General features: G+C 44.6%; 1 protein-coding gene across 1 annotated transcript in view; it reads right to left on the reverse strand.

The window, feature by feature from the left end:
• The window catches only part of exoc6b (exocyst complex component 6B), a 75,141-nt gene that overhangs the window by 28,458 nt on the left and 30,229 nt on the right, over nt 1–16,454 (reverse strand). Inside the window, 5 exon segments of the mRNA XM_069714795.1 lie at nt 8,598–8,786; nt 9,020–9,154; nt 9,750–9,861; nt 15,340–15,449; nt 15,674–15,779. Coding sequence (XP_069570896.1) covers nt 8,598–8,786; nt 9,020–9,154; nt 9,750–9,861; nt 15,340–15,449; nt 15,674–15,779 — 652 coding nt within the window.

Raw genomic sequence — 16,454 nt, forward strand, 5'->3', positions numbered from 1 at the left:
AACCATCCAGCTCTTCTTCTGACTGAAAACTTAAAAGTCCAGGCGAAGACCTCCGGGACCAAACAGCTGGAATGTTTCCAGACAGGAAGTTAAAGTCGGGACATTTCATCTAGTAAATCTAAATGACAAAGTTTGGCTGGTATTTCGAGCAGCTTTAAGATATCTGCTGCAGGATTTTGCCACCACATGCGTGTTGTTTTCTTTGTGTAGTTTCATCTGAAGTGACCACACGGTACCCCGAAAAAAAAACACACTTTACATTTAAGTTTCTGCTACAGCGTCTTTTTTTGTGTGTCTTTAATATGTGAGGAGAGTAAAGGACTCCATCTTTATCTCTTCATGAATGAACACGATATTTTTTGGATGGTTCACATCCCTGTGAGTAAAAAAACAAATAAACGAGAAACTCTGCATTCGTGATAACGACTACAACGATTGTAGTAACGAGCAGCAAGTAGATGAAGATGAAGCAGGAAAAAAGGTGTTTTCAAAATGATCAGAAAAAAACAGTCGTGCAGCTTCACGCGAGTGTCGCGAAGTGCCTTCTTATTATCCCCAGAAATTCCCCAAATTATGCAACGGCCCATTTTTTGTCAAACTAAGAGTTTTGGTATAACCAAGAGGAGCTCACTGATGTGTGAAGTGATGACAATTAAATCTGGACAGAAGAACAATTAAGAAAGAAGAACTGGAAGAATGATTGACAGCTAGCTGTAGCAGCTAACAAACATCTCATTTCAATTTCCAGATTTTACGCTGTACAAGTGGTTCTTGAAATATATTTTTTGATTAATAAATGCAAATGATTTTTTTTTTTTTACCGTAGACACCTTCTGTATCAGCTCACACACACACACACACACACACACACACACACACACACACACACACACACACACCAGTAGAGAGCGAGCGGTAACAAAGTGTGCTGCGTTCAGGTGCAGTCAGGATGATGAAGTAGCACAATAAGAATAAAGGCAGCGGATGTGGAAGTACATGACAACGCATTAATACAGAAACCAAAACATGTGTTTGTGGAGGCCTGATTGTGTGTGTGTGTGTGTGTGTGTGTGTGTGTGTGTGTGTGTGTGTGTGTGTGTGTGTGTGTGTGTGTGTGTGTGTGTGTGTGTGTGTGTGTGTGTGTGTGTGTGTGTGTGTGTGTGTGTGTGTGTGTGTGTGTAATCTCAGCGACCAGCCGTGACCTTCGTCTCGACCTCGACGTCTGCATTCCAACTGAATGAAGTAAAGAGATCAAAAAGGAGAAGAAGAACAAAAGAAAAAGAAAGCAACAAAAGTTGAAAAAAAAAAAATAAATGGAGCCGAGAGGAAAAACCGAAGACTTCCACGGGAAGAAAACATGTTTGTAAATACAATTTTATTATGATTAACACTTTACGTTAAGAACATCAATGAACAAATCTATAAAAAAAAATAAAAAAATTTAAAAAAATTTAAATCTGAGCTACAGGACAGGAAGTGCATGTTTTACCGAAGGGGGCCTGATTACACTAATTAATCCCGACGTGACTTTGATGTGTCCGGCTGACTGACACACACACACACACACACACACACACACACACACACACACACACACACACACACACACACACACACACACACACACACACACACACACACACACACACACACACAGAGGTGATTAATAGGAAACACCGGGGCCCTTCGTTTTTAATTACCTCCATTAATCACAGTGAAACTAAACACACGTGTTTATGTCCGCCATGTGCAAATATACACACAATCAGACAAACACACTAATTACACATCAGCAGTAAGTGTTGGTGTGAAACTGTTCGAATCGCAGACGTGTTTACGTAGCTCTGATCGCACATGTGCGGCTTCGTTTCCGTGTGCGATGCGGTCGTGTTTGTAGATGTTGGTGTCAGTCACGGTGAAAAATCAGCAACGTCGTCCCGCAACTGAAAGACGAGCGCAAACTCTGAAAAATCCACCTCCTACTTTAATTATAAAACGGTGCTTTTTCGCCGGACAAGAGTCGGATTCTACGTGTGGAAGAACTCAAGGCTAAAAAAAAAAAAAACAGTTCGCAAAAATATATTGTCATCCACAGAGCATTCAAATCATACACACGGCACACACATGTTGGAGAAACACACACCTTCCACCGGCCGGATATCCTCCGGTACGAGGCTGGCCTCTGAACTCTGAACACACACACACACACACACACACACACACACACACACACACACTCACAGAGGTCAATTATCATGGGGTGAGATTGAGCGTGAAATGGGCTAATTCTATTTACATGTCCTGAACCTGGATGAGCTGACACACACACACACACACACACACACACACACACACACACACACACACACACACACACACACACACACACACACACACACACACACACACACACAGAGGTAGGTCTGTTGGAGAGAAGTGGGGTTGCCTTAAACTTCAGTGCAGACAACTGGGAACGATTAGCCTGAGGCACGTTGGAGGGAGGAAGGAAGGAAGGAAAGGAAAGGAAAGGAAAGGAAAGGAAAGGAAAGGAAAGGAAAGGAAAGGAAAGGAAAGGAAAGGAAAGGAAAGGAAAGGAAAGGAAAGGAAAGGAAAGGAAAGGAAAGGAAAGGAAAGGAAAGGAAAGGAAGAAAAGATGAGTACAGGTGAGGGAAGGTGAGAAAAGGTAAGATAAGGAAAGGAGACGACAGGTGAGAGAAGAAGAAGGAAAGGAACACGAGGAGAGTGGACAGCATCACAGATCACAGACAGAAAGGATGTAGAGATGAGAGAAGTTAAAGAAAAGGAAGATGGACAAGAGAAGGGAACCCAGGGATGCATCTTCTGCCTCCTCTATTTCTATTTCCTCCCGAATCTCCAGCTCGCCTCCCACTCCTTCCATCCATCCTTCCAGTTAACGAGAGACGTTCATCAAAGAGCTCATTAAAACCTACTCAGCTCCTAACAGCTGAACAAATAGACAAGAAATAAAGAAAGCAGGCGAGAGAGGTGGGGGATGGGGGGGGGGGGACGAGTCCGTCCTGTCTTGGTTTTTGGTGGTCGTCACCACACGAGTGACCCATTTTCTCAAAAGACACGACCATCCGATCCTTTGGTAAAGTATTAGATTGGAAACCAGAGGCTGAATAAAGCCTCGTCACCTTCCAGTCCGGCGAACTTCAGGAGAGTCTGAATGGGTTTTTGCGGTCAGTGACGGGATGTGGGGGTAAATGAATCTGTCTGTGTGTGGTCAGACCCGCTTCTCCAGAACAGGTACCGAATACAGGTCAAATAAACACCACGCAGCGTCCAATTAACATATTGTGCATTTTCCTTCCTTCAATGATACGGTTGGGTGAGATCATGTTGGCGCTAGATTTTAATGAAGAACATGCAAAATGTTTTTTTTTTTTTTTTTTTAAATGCTCGAAAAGGCCTTTGAGAAAATTTGTTAGAACAACCAGAAGCATCACATGTGAAAGTCTTCAGGATCATAGATTGATGGCGGGCGCCTCCCACTTCTGGACGCGGCGTGTTTTTCGAAGTGCTCCCGGCTGAATTCGGCCGCGGCCTCAAAATGCTCGAAGCAGGTTGAGTTATAAACACAACAAGCGGCGGCTTCACGATGCCATAACGCACTGATTCACAACTCCTGGAAAGGATTGGACACGGTATATAATGTGCTCTCCGTCCATCCAGAAAGCAGTCAGTCAAAAGGAAAGCCGGGTCGGGGGCAGCCAGAAGTCAAGAGGTGGGGGGGGGGGAAAGAAAAAGAGAAAACCGACCCTGGAGCGCGACAACGCTCCTTCGCCTCGATCTGTGACGGGGGAATACGAGAGTACTCTGGGTGAGTGTGAAGGGTTACAGGTGCTCACTCTGATTCACGACCTGGAAAACAACTGAGAATCCACTTATATGTCCGAGACTGAACATCCACAGAGATCTCCGTAAAGAGAGCGGCTCCACGTTCAGTCTTGCGGAAAAATCGCAGAGTTCTGCATTATGGTAAGTATTTGTTCACGTCACTCAAGAAACACCACAAAAAAGAAGCCTGTTTGGTTTTTTTAGGGGTGCATTTTTGTGTTTTATCTTTGAACGTAACCTTGACACACACACACACACACACACACACACACACACACACACACACACACACACACACACACACACACACACACACACACACACACAGAATGAGTGCGAGCAGCTTCGCTTCAAGGACTTAAAATACCACGTTGGATCTGACAGACACCAGGGTTGGAAATTTCTTTTGGCTTTTTATTCTTCAGATTTCATTCTTTATTATTTAATTATAGACGTGAAGGAAGCGAACCCTTGACGAGCTTGTGTTTGTTCTGGTTAAGACGAGATTTAATACTTAAACGTCATCTATTTCTGTGTATAAATAAGCTTTTATAGTGGGACCGGGCCGACTATAAAACTGACAAAGTTTCTGCTTCATTATTAAGGATGTTAGAGTTTGAGATTGACTGCCAGAAAGGAGTGACTTTAGCGAATGACACCATACTAGCTTATTGACTTTGTATTTAATGAGAAGGTAAATGTGCGTCTATAGAGCCAGAATTATTTTTTGGAGCCAGCCCCTAGTAGCCCTCGATGGTATTGCACTTCAGGGCACTTCCGCACGAGTCTACGATCACATCCGTAAAACATCATCTACCCCGGCGGCCCTCCAGCTAACAGGCCCTCCGTGTGGAATAGTTATGACATAATTATGAGGATGACTGTTATCTTTAATGGCTAAAACACTGCAAGCTGCATTTTTACATTTACACGCTGGTATTACAAAAATAGAGGAAAAATGGCCGTAAGTAAGAAACAAACAAAAAACAGGCAGACAAAACTTTTCTGAAGTTCTCCCGGTGGCGCACAAGCGACGTAACGAACCCGCACCAAATGGAAAACGCAGGTTAACCTAAACGCTGATAAACCCGGCGGGGAACAGCGTTAATTTCCCTCCCTGGTTGGGACAAAGATTTGGCGACATGAATTCAGGCAAAACGTGCATCACTCCCTTTTTCAACTCGCATGCTGGTTGGTAAAACTCTGAGGTGGGGATTTCAAGGTTAAAGTTCAGGCGTTAACGAGGTCAGTCGGTGGGGGAGGAGGGTGGGGAGAGCGGGGGAGGGGGGGTTGGTAAACATCACTCGGTTACCACAACAACCCAGATACTCACCGGCAAGGTAGCGTGTTCTACAGGAGTTCCCTACAGGCAAGAAACATAAACCAGGAAATTTAGCGCATGGCAGAACATCGACTGTGGAGTTATTATTGATGGGAGGGAATGAAAAGTTGGAGGAAACTGAAGGAGCATAAAGGCTGCGTGGAAATAAACCTCCTCAGTCCAATCGCTGCAAGGACATTGGCAGCCGTCTCCACCTCCGAGTATTTATTGCACACAGGCCCTCGAGATGAAGCTAATCTGGGTTCTTCTGGCGCTTTGTTGCACCGCGGAGGAACTGCTGGACACGCCGGCCAAATCTTCTCCGCTCGCAGCAGAAAACTAATCAATGAGCTCACGAACCAGAAAACTGGAGGAGTGCGGCTCCAAAAACTTCCTCTCGAATTTTCACATGATCATTTTCTCTCCTGAGGCCTTTTCTTTTTTCGTGTCGTCCCCGTTCCATCTTTAAATTTGAGCCCAATTCGATTATGAGCTTATTTTTATTTTTTTGGAGCACCGAAGCTCAGCGGAGCGGTATTATTATTAGCTCTTGGAGAGGACGACACCTTTCCTCTCCAGTGAGAACTGGGCCCTGTATGGTTTTACTCTTTTTTTGTTTCTAAAAGCTGTCGAAGAAATCCGAGCCTGCTGACTTCTCTCCGTGCACTTCCAACTGGTACATTTAGAGCTGTTAAAACAGCCACATAAGCACAAACGCACACACATGAACACGGCCGGATCGTGGCAGGAATGTTGCCGTGTCACGCTGAGCCTTCGCTCCATTCTTATCGGTGTCGGGTCAGCGATCCGCGTGTGTGTTCGCCTCGGTTTTAACTGCGCTTACTGGATTTAACTTTTTACAGCCGTAAAATCGTAAAACAATCACGTCTTCCTGGATTCTTGGTCTCCGTCCAGCGTCTTCTCTGAACTCACCCCCCTCTGAGTGTGCTGGAGCCATGACTCTCACCTACTAGACTTATATTCAAACATGAAACAATTGAACCCTTTTTACCCTTCAGATGCTAAATGTTGGAGTGTAACTTGTTCAGCTGTAGTTTTAGCAGAAGCACCAGAAGTAGTGAGCAGCAGCAGCAGCAGCCGTGGTATTCACTACAGCCGTGGTATTCACTACAGCCGTGGTTGTTATTGGGTCATAAATAGTAGGGTCAGAACACAGGAGTAACGAGGTGTAAAGGTGCATGGATGTCTTTGAGGAAGCTGAATTACAATAAATCAACTATTTATCATGTGATATTAACATAATTAGAATTATTGGACAGATTTTGGAGAATAATGGTTGAGGGATATCTAAAGCAGCTAAAACTGAAACTGAAGTTTAAAGCAAAGAAACCAGAGAGCCTCAGTAATACAGTTCAGAGATGCAATCCTTCCTCTGGTTATTGGAAAAAAAAAAAAAAACCTGTATGTTGAGACAGAAGACTGTGTGACGGCATATAGAGTCACATGAACGAGCAAAGATGCAGCGACAAGAATGAAAAGCAAAGAAAATAACTGAAGGTCTCAAACAAAAGAAAAACTTGTCCTGTCTGAGAATTGAGATGTTCCGAGTCACAGCGTTGTTTCCAGGTGTCGGACCGTCTTAAGATGCCTTCCCTCCTTTACGCACTATAAGCTGTTGTTCTGACAACTCATAACAGCCACTGCTGATGTTTCTACATTGGCTGTTCAATATGAGCTTGGATTCTGTTTCCCACACACGTTAATATAGAAAAATATCACACGATAATTACAGAAGAAGAAAAAAAAAGAAGGTGTTTTTGATGGAGAACTGGGTGTGAAAGATGTGTTTGGGTTGACTGTAATATGAATGGGGTCGAATTATTCTCCGTTCTGCTCACTTTGGGTCTCCCAGTACCAATAAAAGTGTTTTTTTAATTTTTTTTATATAGTCTACTCACTTCAGCAGTATCTAATTTATTTCTGTGTAACTCGACTCTTTTACACAATCTCCTCTCTCATTGCGGCGGGTCATACCACCCAGTATTTTAGATCCATAGCATCTGATCTACTTAGGAGGCCCCCACACTGTGTGAGACCGCGGTAAAGTGTGTGTGACGGGGTCGTGTCGGGGGCTCGTGGGGGTGCAGGAAAAGCTCCTTAGAAGTGCTGGAAAACACTTAGCTTAAGCGCCGTGTGTGTGTGGCCTTCTGGCCTTGTGACCCGCTTTGACCAAATCTGTGTGTGCAATCATCTTAAAGCTAACCTGTGTGTGTGTGTGTGTGTGTGTGTGTGTGTGTGTGTGTGTGTGTGTGTGTGTGTGTGTGTGTGTGTGTGTGTGTGTGTGTGTGTGTGTGTGTGTGTTTGCAGTGGGCTTTTTGAGTCTGTACATGTGCTTAAGGCCATAAAAACAAAGTGCAAACGTGGATCATACGCGTTTTAATTTGAGCGAGTAAGTTTCAAACACGGATGCTAAAATTCTGGTTTTCTTTTCAGTTTTGAAGTTTCAGATTTGTTGAGCATGTTAAGCAGCTGTAATCGATTGACTTTTAATTCGGAGTTCCACTTTTATTTGAATTAACAAGAAATGAGAGATTTACGTTAAGAAAAACATACCCGACTCCTCACGCTTTGACCACTTCAAGTTTTATACATGAGATGAGGTGAAAAAGTTCAAAAAATGTTCTCGTCGTTAAAGAAACATAAAAAAATGAAATCACATTTGTTCACGTACCAACAACGGTTGTCCCTTCATATCACAAGCAGCTACTGCAATTAATAATCCTGAATTTTAGCCTGGGAATTGCTTTTCATTGCAGCAGGAAGTGCTGAAAATGCTTACAGTGATTTCAGAAATCATCAATTTGGAGGAATCTAAATTATTCCTCGTCTCCAAACTGTAACATCCTGCCTGAGTGTAATGTGATTACAGTCCGGCTGTTGGGTCGATAGCCTGAGCCTGTGTGTAATCTGGTGCTGCTGACCTGACCAGCTCACCCTTTAATGAGCTTAGCGGACCCCATGTTAACGATCTAACCCGTAACGAGCTGATACTCTAACGAGCTAAAGCAGATTGTGTGGCCCTGTGATGTGTCATGCTGACATGCGGAGGGACCCGGAGGCAGCTTTTATAACACGCAGCGACACACTCACACGGAGGATGGAGTCTTGTCTGAGTGTGGTGGGCACACATACACACACTAATACACAACAGACACACACTCAGAATAAAAAAAAATAAAACACCAGAGTCACACAATAACATAAACAAAGTCAACGATCGAGGCAGCAACTCCTGGGTTCTGCCAGGTAAAATTGATGTTTTTGTCAAGGGAGTCTGGTAGCATCGAAGAGAATCATATAACGGCTTCAATTGTCATTATTACGTGTTGCATGTGTGTGTGTGTGTGTGTGTGTGTGTGTGTGTGTGTGTGTGTGTGTGTGTGTGTACACTCACAGGCAGGTTGGTGAAGACGCTGAAGGTGCTCTTAAGAAAGGCGATCAGGTCGATCAGGTAGTCGCTGGCGACCAAAGCCCCGCCTCCCGGCACCGCCACCATCCAGTCGTAGTCGGCCAGCTGCAGGAACTGGTCGATCTTGGCGTTCAGGCTGGTGTAGATCTCCGCCTCGGCCGCGTGACGAGCGTCCTGCAAGAGGACGGAAAAAAACGGACGGATTGAGTCTTTACATTACAACTAATACAGTAGAATGACAAGCAAAGGAAGGTAGAGATAAAAGAATACAGAAGAAACTAAAAATAGATATGTGCGTGCCTTTGTGAGAGGAAATGAGAAGAAAGACGACAAAAAAATAAATAAACAGGAAGAAAGAATAAATAAATACATATGAAAACCTAAAAGAGGAAAGTGTGTCAGTGTACCTTGAAGGTGGAGGTCCCGTACAGCTTGGTGGCGTTTACCGTGTCAGGAGGAACATTGGTGATGTTTGATATGAACTCCTCCAGGAAGTGGCAGCTCTGCTCCAGGTGGGTGGTGTTAATGATCACCTGCACCAACTGTACAAACATCAAACAGACAGAGAGCAAAAAAAGAAATACATTTATTTACTCATAAACTTAATTTGATTTGATTTTTGGGGTAAAATAAGAGCTTGATTAAATATAGGAGACAATTTTTTTTTTTAGGGAAATATGAAGCAAAAGGTGCAATTAGTGCAGCAACAGAAGCAGGTAACATTGAGTGGCTCTTATAAATGTGTGATTTGCCTCCATAGTGACCTTTCTTCAAATTCAGCAAAGTTTTAAAATCTTTTAAACGAACATGTTTATGAAAGATGCAGGCAGCCTGAATTTTCCAAAACTCCGTCCTGTTCTTGCGAATTAACGATGTTTGGCCTCCAGGCTGATCACTGGGCACAAAAACAAGCTGCACACGGAGAGTTGGAAAATATGAAACAGTGATTTGGCCTCCGTTCTGACAGCGACAACAGGTCGCGAAGAGGAAATGTCTGTTTTTGTGAAAATAAATGAGCTGGAAATGCTGAGAATGATTTGTTCAGAGTCGCACTGAAGTTGTGCAAACAGCATTGGAGAGAGATTATTATTAACAACACACACACACACACACACACACACACACACACACACGTACCTCTGCCAGCCCGACATTCTTCTTCTTAATGCCGTACTGCAGACAGTGGCTGAGGGTTCGGGTCAACAGGAGATTTGTGGACTTGCGGATCATATCGTCTACCTCTGTGGAGCTGAGGACACACACACACATATATATATTTACACACAAGTTAATACATAAGCAGAGCGGGCGTGAGGGAATCGGTGACTGTTCAGAGGTGATTTCTTTAATTTCTCGCAGAGCGCTGCTGCGTGTGAACGCCAGTACAAACAGTTTAAGTGAATTTCTCCGTCTGAGAATCTCTCCATTTGGAAAAAGTGGAAATGTCAGCCAAGTCCAATAAGTACATTACCATGTTACGAGCTGTCAGGCCCATTAAAAGTCCAACACCGTCTGAAATCCCCTGATAAGACCGCAGCTTTTAAAGAACTGATCCAAAACTGGCTCCTGGGAGACCTGATGGAAATAAACCCGTCCCTGAAACTATTACCAGCTAATACTAATGAAAGATATCGGTCATGCTTTTATTTTGTAAACATACTAACCCACCTCGTTTCTTAGGGGACTTTAAATACTCGTAAAATTACCACCTGCTTGCAGCCAGCGGGCTCTTAACTCTGAAATGAGCTCAAATTTCCTGTTAAAATAAAAGTGAGAAGGCAGAAAAATCTGAACCACTTCAGAAAAATCTCTGACATCCTGTCCATTGTGTTCAGTTTGAAATGTGGCTGATGTTTGGTGAAGAAACCCAGACTAATTTCTGCACTGTTTTTGGGAGCCTGGTCGGGTTTTTCATGGCAGCGTGGATCTCTGGCAAAACATCACAAGTTCCTGGAAGCCGCACGAAAAGCTGCGAGTGTCGGCGCTGAGGTCGAACATGCAGACGGGAGAGTGACACACACACACACACACGCATGCAGGGGAAAGGTGAGAGGAGGTCAAACACGTATCACATGGGCAGAGATAATCAGCGGAAACGAAAGCGATCGCTTTTCTCCCGCTGCGGGATGATGAAGAGTCCGTGTTTGTGTGTGTTTTCTCCGTGTTCGATTCCGCTGCCCTGCGGCTAACAAACACATTCCAACCAAATCATTAAATTGTCTGCTTCTGGAATTCAACCTAAGCACACACACACACACACACACACACACACACACACACACACACACACACACACACACACACACACACACACACACACACACACACACACACAGACACGCCGTGTGTGGAATTCCACACTCACTTTGTCTCCAAAAAAGCAGAGGAATCCTAAAAACGTTCCGACAATTCAGAGCAGGGGGGAAAAAAAAATTCCTGGAGCGGCAGAAGTGCTGAGTGGACAGAAATGGGGTGGGGGTGGGGGTGGGGGTGTGTGTGGAGAGTGGCAAAAAGTCAATGCATGCTAGTGAACTCTGCAAGAAACACACACACACACACACACACAAATACAAATACAGAATTTAGACTGGATTTCATGATGTTGACGCTGCCATCGGTCACATCGCACGCCGTCGGAGAGCAGCTGGGAAGCCACAGGTATGCAGGTAGTGCACCACAACACGCACGCACGCACGCACACACACACACACGCACACACACACACTGGATGATGGAAGCAAACACACAAACAATGACCTGATATCTTAAATGAGTAGCCATGATTGTTACTTCGCGGTCTCCACATATAATATAAATCAACTGCAGTCAAGGAGTTACCAGCCAAGTACACGCTGTTCTGTTTGTGCGTGCGTGTGTGCGTGTGCGCGCGTGCGTGTGTGTGTGCGTGTGTGTACGTTTGGAAGACGGACAGATGGAGTGAGTGGGCCGACATGCTGTTTCTAACTGTGCGTGTACGACGGCAGGAGAATCGAGTTCCTCTCAGACTCGTCTCTCAGTTCAACGACTTTCTACGTCGCCTGTAAAACGCGCCGGCCGTCAAAACTAAAACTGACGCGACCGGAACGACGTGACATCCGATTCCGGCTGTTTATGAAAGTCACACGACGATTCTCCGGAGAACTCCCGAAACCAAAAGCTCAACACGACCACAGCTCTGACTACCAGCTCTGCAGCACTTATAACAAATGACTTCATCATAAAAGCCAGTCACTGGTTAGCCTGCAGTCACTCAACCCGTACTAACACACCATTCAGTGTGCCAGAAAAAGATTTCCCAATACATAGTGTGTGAAATGTAGTCGGCCAAAAAAAAAAAAGGGGCTCCAGAAGCTACAAAAGCTTGGAGCTAGAAAATAAATATTTAACTCAAGACATCATGACTGACTGAACACTGTGAAAAATTGAGTTTAGCGCTCAGTAATATGCTGTAAAATGAACTGTCTGCGGTAACAGAGTCAAAGAGTTCAACGCAACAAGAGAGGTTAAAAGAAGATTAGTTACTGCGACTGAATCGTTCGACCTCAAAAATGTCATCCAAACTACCAACAGCTCGATCGTACTTAAAAAAAAACTACAAAGGCTGCTGTTACGCTCTTTTCTAACTTCTGATTGTTGCTCACAAATTGCTGCATTAAAAAAATGAAATAAAATTTAAAAAAAAGCCGTTATCCCAATCCTAAATCTTCCATGAAACACGAGGATGTGTTCAAACATTTGGTGTTTTTATTGCAGCAAAATAAAGTGTCAACACCTCCAAAAGCGCTTCGGATCGACGTGTTCGCAATCAAGCAGCCGGCTCGTGTTTAAGGTCGACGTGTGCAACTGGATTCTGGAGTCCTTGATGGTGTTTGTGTGGAAACTGTGGCCAACAGGTGTTGACATTTCCATCCACAAGGCTGCCTGTGTTTTCTTTTCCAGGCTGGCCGAGCACGCATGCTGAATCTCAGCAACACCCGGCTTCATATTCGCAGCTCTCCGCGTTCACACCCGCGCTTCTTTTCTTCCCGCCGACGGGCTCGCGAGCATCCGTGCAGGCAGCTCTTCGCGTTTTTTTATTTTATTTTATTTTTTCCACCGACCGATTCGGGAGTTAAACCAGCAGACTTTCTGGCTACGAGCCTCATCGATCCACCTCCGGGCTACAGGTCCGTGTCTTTCCCACAGATTCTTGTGCCAACTTCACCTCATCTCCTTTTTCCCTCCGGAGAACATCGGAGCCTTCATCGCAGAAGAAACGCTGCCAAGCCGACATGCAGGTCTCCAAAACAAAATCGCGTCTTTGCTTCTTGGGAGAAATGCAGCCGAAACAGACGACGACGGCCTCCAATCATCTGCAGATAACTCAAACTGGAAACGAATACTACGTGCAAACTTCAAAGGTAGAAACAACTGCCCCATAACAGAGAAATCTGAATGTTTATAGAGGTGATATCAGTGTGATTATAATTATCAACGGTTGTAACGGGTCCTGTTAAACATACAGCTGTTGCAAGAGTACTTGTCATACTTATCTCTAAACATGATTCTATTTTGTTTGCACATGTAAATTAATTTGTATGTAAAGAAAGATATTAATGTTCCAGTGATTTCTGTGACATCTGGAACCAAAACTCTCCCCAGTTAAGATCCTCTTAAAGGTGGTGTACAGATACTAAATGGATAGCGACGGAGTAACACAAAGATTAGTGTGACAACAGTTAAGATCATCATATGAGCAGCGTGGGACGGGCGGTGAATGGGAAAATTGAACATTTTGCTCAATGACGTCAAAACAATTCTTCCCAAAGAGGAAAATTCATGTTCTAGAAACAAGAGTGATTTCTGTGCCAATCGATCAACTAGGTGATGATTTAACGAGCCGGTGACACTGCAGGAAAAGTCAGAGCATCACCAAACTCTTGAGGGTTCATCAAGTAGGCATGATTGACATTTGTACCCAATTTCATGCCAATCCGATGAATTGCCGTTTAGATATTGCGGTCTGAACTAAAGTGGCGGATTTAGCGATTGACAGGCCGACATTAACCGTCCTGATAGCTACGATGCTAGCTCGGCTAAAAACGCGCAGATCCAGATGTACACGCCGACAACATCAACAACAACAACAAGAACACGTGAAGGTAGAAGAGTAACACACATTATACACACAGATATATATATACACACACACACACACACACACACACACACACACACACACACATGCCCTCTTTCCGCCAAATCCAAAATGTGAACAGAGGTTAAGGTCAGAGGTCAGGAGGATCAATGACGGGCGGTCCCGCTCCTGTCGTCCCATCTGCTTCCGGACTTGCGCTTCTGTGTGCGTGTGTGTGTGCGTCTGTGTGTGTGTGTGCGTGTGTGTGTGTTTGAAGCCGGCAGGAAGGCTCGTCGCCGCGGTAACCAGATCGCAGGGTGTGTGCGGCGCGTAGAAATCAAGCCAGGTCAAATAGCGGCGTCATTACCCTGATTGAGAAGAGCGATTAGCGCTGTCTGGTCAGCGGAGAGGAAAACATGTGTCTGGAAGGTTTTGATAAGTTCCGACAGACGATTCCAGACTTCAGAACACGGAGTCATTAAACCCGTCCAACAAATCGAAGAGAAGCAGACGGCAGCGGTGGGAACGCGTCCTCAAAAAATAGCCGACTCAAGCACTCGATTTAATTTCTTTTGACAACCGGTGGTCCAGTTAATTCTCCTAATGTTTCATAACAGATATCAAGTGATGCTTTTAAAGTATTGTGTGTTTTAGGCCTTTATGATGCTAAAAATTAATTTGTATTTAATAATGAATTTCATCAAACTATTTAATGTGTGAAGTAAGGGGTTGGTTTAAAAGGGCAATGTTGTTTAAATAGAGACTGAGATAACGACACAACAAGTGATATCTTTCCATCTTTTCTCTTTCTCTGTTAAACCAGTTTTTTTTCCTTTGATTTGACGTCTTAAGACTTTTTTTTTTTTTAAGACACTCCTCCTCCCGTCTTCCCTTTTCTTTCCTCCGGTCACGGATCAACGGTACCTCCCCGATTCCCAGCCCCCACGGAGAGTCAAACACGCCAACACAACACAAACACAAGATGCAGCCACAAAAAGCACCGACAGACACACGAGAGACGCTTTAACATTCGACGGGACGCAGCTTGTTAAAAGTGCACTTAGATCCCACTGAGAAATAATCGGATACAAAAAAACAACAACACACACACACAAACCACCGGGAATGTGGGGATAAATACAATAAACTGCTATTTAGTTTGAAACCACCAACCAATGAGAGCTCGACCCTGATGACACATTTCAAACAGATGGATTCAGAGTGTGCGTTTCTATTTTCTAGCTCACAATGTGCATCTTTTCTTAGTTTACATATGCAGCTCAACTTCCCGGTGTGTGTGTGTGTGTGTGTGTGTGTGTGTGTGTGTGTGTGTGTGTGTGTGTGTGTGTGTGTGTGTGTGTGTGTGTGTGTGTGTGTGTGTGTGTGTGTGTGTGTGTGTGTGTGTGTGTGTGTGTGTGGAAGTGAAGGAAAGTTAAATGTTTTCCGACTGCATCGATCCAGCTGGTGGGAAATATGGATCAACACGAGCTCCGACAGCTGTAACTGGACGGGTGGATTTTTACTCCAAATGTGCATATTGTATAAATAGAAATGTATTTAAGGCCTGACAGCCTGACAGTCACTAACGGGGAGAGGGGAGGGGGGGTGTACCTGAGGTGCAGGTCTTCAGAGTACTTCAGACAAGCGTAGATGAACTCCTTCAGCTGGCAGTAGACTTTTGGCACAAACTCAGAGAAGGGGAGCTTCTTGGGGAAGGGGAGCTTCAGGAAACACAGCAAAGAAACAATACAACAGCGATTAAGGGGAGAATTTATGAAAAGTTATCTCCCAAATTCTGGCACACGAGTCTTGACTACATTTCTGGAGACATCCGAAATAAAAACTGAACTAAAACGACACCAGACGGGTTTTAATCTATTTGTTTTCCTCTCTACTTGCGGATGTTGGTGTCATCTTTTCTCCCTCTCACTGTTATTCCCTCTACCTTGTCCAGTTCGGGGTCTTGCAGGGGAAACTGGGCCGTGTAGTGTTTGTACTCCTGCTCTGTGGAGACCGGGATGGGACTGAAGTTGTCCTGGTCCAACACCTGCCTGGAGAGGACGAGGACGGCAGAAATCACAGGTAAATAATCGTTTCTCCTTTCAGCCAAAGAGTCTCTCACACACACACAAAGTATATATAAACAATTGTCCCATTGGGGGTCATTCTAATGCTTGAGGTTTTCTTTTACACACACACACACACACACACACACACACACACACACACACACACACACACACACACACACACACACACACACACACACACACACACACACACACACACACACACACACACCCTCCCACTTCTTTTTTGGCGCTCCGGAGTTCGGACGTTCCAGCGTTCCATGGAGAGGCCGTGAACCGGAGAGCGCTCTCTCCCCAACAATACAACACAACATTCCTGTGGCTTTCCCCAGTGTGTGTGTGTGTGTGTGTGTGTGTGTGTGTGTGTGTGTGTGTGTGTGTGTGTGTGTGTGTGTGTGTGTGTGTGTGTGTGTGTGTGTGTGTGTGTGTGTGTGTGTGTGTGTGTGAGAAAGAGAGAGAGAGGGAGTGTGTGTTTGTTTGTCCGTTCTCAATGCTGCAAGTCCCACTGGTGTCATTGGACAAAAGCGATGGTGAAACAATGGCATGCTGAAGCCCAAAGACACACACACACACACACACACACACACACACACACACTGGGTACTACCCACTCTGAAGGGTAGAGAATGTTCCGGA

Source organism: Brachyistius frenatus, unplaced genomic scaffold, assembly GCF_029030835.1.
Source record: "Brachyistius frenatus isolate BFR_SWC_R1_liver_20210118 unplaced genomic scaffold, ASM2903083v1 Contig_135, whole genome shotgun sequence".
Lineage (NCBI taxonomy): Eukaryota > Metazoa > Chordata > Actinopteri > Embiotocidae > Brachyistius > Brachyistius frenatus.